The sequence below is a fragment of the Grammomys surdaster genome, unplaced genomic scaffold (genome assembly GCF_004785775.1).
Source record: "Grammomys surdaster isolate TR1022 unplaced genomic scaffold, NIH_TR_1.0 327, whole genome shotgun sequence".
Classification (NCBI taxonomy): Eukaryota; Metazoa; Chordata; class Mammalia; order Rodentia; family Muridae; genus Grammomys; species Grammomys surdaster.
The window spans coordinates 680,607-684,080 of record NW_021604746.1 but is presented as its reverse complement, the minus strand read 5'-3'; the positions used below and the strand labels follow the sequence as shown (position 1 = coordinate 684,080).

Here is a 3,474-nt window from a genome sequence, read left to right as displayed (position 1 = left end):
GTTCTGCGGGGAGGTGAGGTCATGAAAACACACAGCTATATACCAGGTACTGTCTCACTCCCTTTAGCACATAACCTGTGCTGAAAGTCTATGGAACTGAAATCAGCAGCACAGAAAAGAGCTAGCGCTGTATGTTGCACATTGCAGTCTGCAAGCAGAGTTTGTAAGGGAAATCCTGTGTCAAGAATGTGGGTAAGTGACGTTATCAAAAAGGGAACGGGGATAGAACCTGGGTAGATATTAATCCTAGCATGGATGGGCAGACACTCCTGAGGAATAAGGTAAGTTGGCAAAGAAACATGAGATTCTAGACACTGAACTGGTGAATTATAATTTAGTATGTTCTATAGTGACAGGACTTACATGGTAAAGAAAACTGTGTTATAAGTATATCTCATTGGGTATGGCCCTCATGCCTCACTGGACAATGACAGGAGGACCAGAGCCATTACAAGTTCCCCTTCAATTACTGGAGGTCAGGCCTCTATCCCCACCTTCGCAAAATTAGAATTGCCATGGCCCTTCTATACTTGGAGAAGGGAGCAGATGTCAGGGGCAGCCCTGCTTACACACTGAAGGCCTAAAATCTGCCATAGGCCTAAAATCGGCAATAGGCCTGACATACATGCATGCTATCACAAAGTCTTGGGTCTCTGTGGAAAAACACTGAAGCAGATGGCTATAAACTATTGTAAACAGGCAGCTTTTGTGGAAATTTACCAGTCTGAGTAGTCACAGACCTTGTAAATAGGTAGCCTTAGTGGATAGTATCAACTTAGATAAGGACAAGTGAATCATAGGCAGAGTCATAGTGACCTGTCCCCTGAAGCTTCGCCCAGCCGATACCCTGTTCTGAAAGATATCTGTACTCCTGTCCTGACCAGCAGGACATTAAACAGGGGTCCGGAGAGATCACCTGAAAGAGAAGATGGGGGAATAACAGGCAAATGCAAGGAAATGACGATCTGTCTATAGTCTGATCAGATAGCAATTTTTACTTTTGCACACACAGGTTATATACACAAAAAGGCAGGATGTGGGGAAGGGGATGATGCAGGAATATGGGTGTTCAGGGGGAGTACAGATTGATCAGGGGGAGTACAAATATCTTCCAGAACAGAGTGTCAGCTGGGTGAAGGTTCAGGGGACAGATCACTATGACTCCACCTATGATTCATTTGTCTTTATCTAAGTTGGTACTATCTACCAAGGTTACCTATCTACAAGGTCCAGGACTAGCCAGGCTTCGCAGCCTTCCACCAAAGCTGCTTGTTTACAATAGTTTATAGCCATCTGTTTCAGTGTTTTTCCACAGAGACTCAAGACTTGGTGCTAGCAGGCATGTATGTCAGGCCTATTGCTGATTTTAGGCCTATGGCTGATTTTAGGCCTTCAGTGTATAAGCAGGACTGCTCCTGACATACTCCCCCTGAACACCTATGCTCCAGTGTCATCTCCTTCCCCACCTCCTGCCTTTTTATGTTTATAACCCCTGTGTGAATAAGTAAAAATTACGATCTGATTTTTAAAAAAAAAAGTAAACAGAAAAAAAACTTGAAAAGACAAAAAAAAAAGAATTAAATTGCTTAGCATATTTACCATAGTTTGAATTATAATATCTGTATTAGAACTGAGGTCACATTTCATGCTTGTTTTATTTCTCCAAATGTATTTCCTTTGCTGGCAATGTTTGTTTTTGAGTTTTCATCTATCTGTGTATTCTGTTGTTGAAAATCAAACATTACATTTCAAGTAATAAAAAAAAATAAGTATATCTCACAACCAACTAAAAGGATTTAAATGCTGTTATAAAGAACAGAAATGAGCATAATAAAGGAGGGTGAATATTGTTCATAATCTTTATTATTTTCTGAACAATGATAATGTACTCATTTTGATGTATTTATTGTTTATATACACATGGTAACTGTTAGCAGTGAGAGATGTATGATTGCATGTGAAGACAATGTTTACAATACAGCATTCACATATTCCAAACCCTCCATTGTATTATGAAGTATTTATAGTTTAATGTTTTAAATTATACAAAAGAAACAGGTAATAAAATCAAAATACACCTGGAAACATAATATTATATTAATAATTTGTTAATATTATTAATTATATATTCTTAATATAAGTTGTTAATACAATTAATTAACTTTATATGAATCATAAAATATATTAATACTGGTGTCAAGAGTGTTCCTGGTGATTTTGTTCTTGGAATAAGAACTACTATTAATTTATAAGATCATTGAAATTATTCTTAGAAATGACTGCTAATGCATTAATGGAAATATTCTTTTTCCTAATTTTGGGTAAAATAAAAAAATAGAGACAATATTTGTATCTCTTTTGCAAATATAGATGGTGTTGGGTCCCTTGAATAATTTTTCTCTGTAGATAGAAAAGAACAGTAAACTAAATTCTGTCTACCTGATGATGGCTGTTAGTGTTTAGTTTTCTGAATAATGATATCAATTGGAGAAATTAAACTACCCTGGTGTAATAATTTAATACTAAGAAGTGTGAATTTATCTAAGTCTAGATATATAAAGTACCTTTTGACATCATAAAATCTCATCTGTGAACTGGAAGTGATTCATAAAGCAACAGTCTAATAAAATCCATATTTACACCATTCTCAACTCTGACAAATAAATTCCATTTTTTACATAACAGTGTTTCATGCACATGTTATAAATTCAAATTTTCTCCACTTTTACATCAATAGACAATGTGTTTAGCTTCTGTTGGTGTTCATCAGAAGTTAGACATGTGATCTGATCCTGATAACAAATTGTTTATATTGTACCATATCTTAAAATATATTGGTGTTTATTTGCTCACATTGAATACATATCATTGGTTCTAACAATTCAGTGAAATGCTAACCTATGTTCCTTACATGGAGCCAGGAAAGATTGTCTGAAACCATAAAGGTATCATATGTTCTCAAGTTTAGACATAATTCATGATAGGTCAAATTATATGACATAGTGTTTGCTATTTGATGGAAATACTCAATCATAATGTATATTGCCCAGCTAAATAGAACTCCACATTCATGTGTGCACATGAAGCAACAGAGGGTGCAACTCAGCAGCACTGTAGAATGAGCAGCTATGTGTAACTTCAAGGAAAATTGCACTGTAGACTTTGAAGACGCCAGAGAACAGCAGTCAGGGGAGTGAGCTGTATCTTTCCATGCTTTCTATATTGCCATTCAGCCAGGTTCATGCTTTTATTCAACCTACAGTCAAAGCATGAGTTTACAAATCCTTAACCCTTCTCTGCCATAGGCAGTTTTATTTGTAAGCTGCTAACAGGTGGATAAAGTGTCTAGCCCTACAGACTAAGGCCAGGATAGTTGCCATGGGAAAAGGGAAGGGGTGATAGGGGAGGGAAAGAGAGAGGGAGGAGGGAGAGAGAGAGAGAGAGAGAGAGAGAGAGAGAGAGAGAGAGAGAGAG

At 37.0% G+C, this 3,474-nt stretch overlaps 1 protein-coding gene across 1 annotated transcript in view; it reads left to right on the top strand.

Moving 5' to 3' along the window:
• Positions 1-251: 251 nt before the first annotated feature.
• The window catches only part of LOC114630080 (vomeronasal type-1 receptor 4-like), a 4,512-nt gene continuing 1,289 nt past the window's right edge, over positions 252-3,474 (top strand). The window contains exon 1 of the mRNA XM_028778155.1: positions 252-281. Coding sequence (XP_028633988.1) covers positions 252-281 — 30 coding nt within the window. The remainder of the gene's footprint in view (positions 282-3,474) is intronic.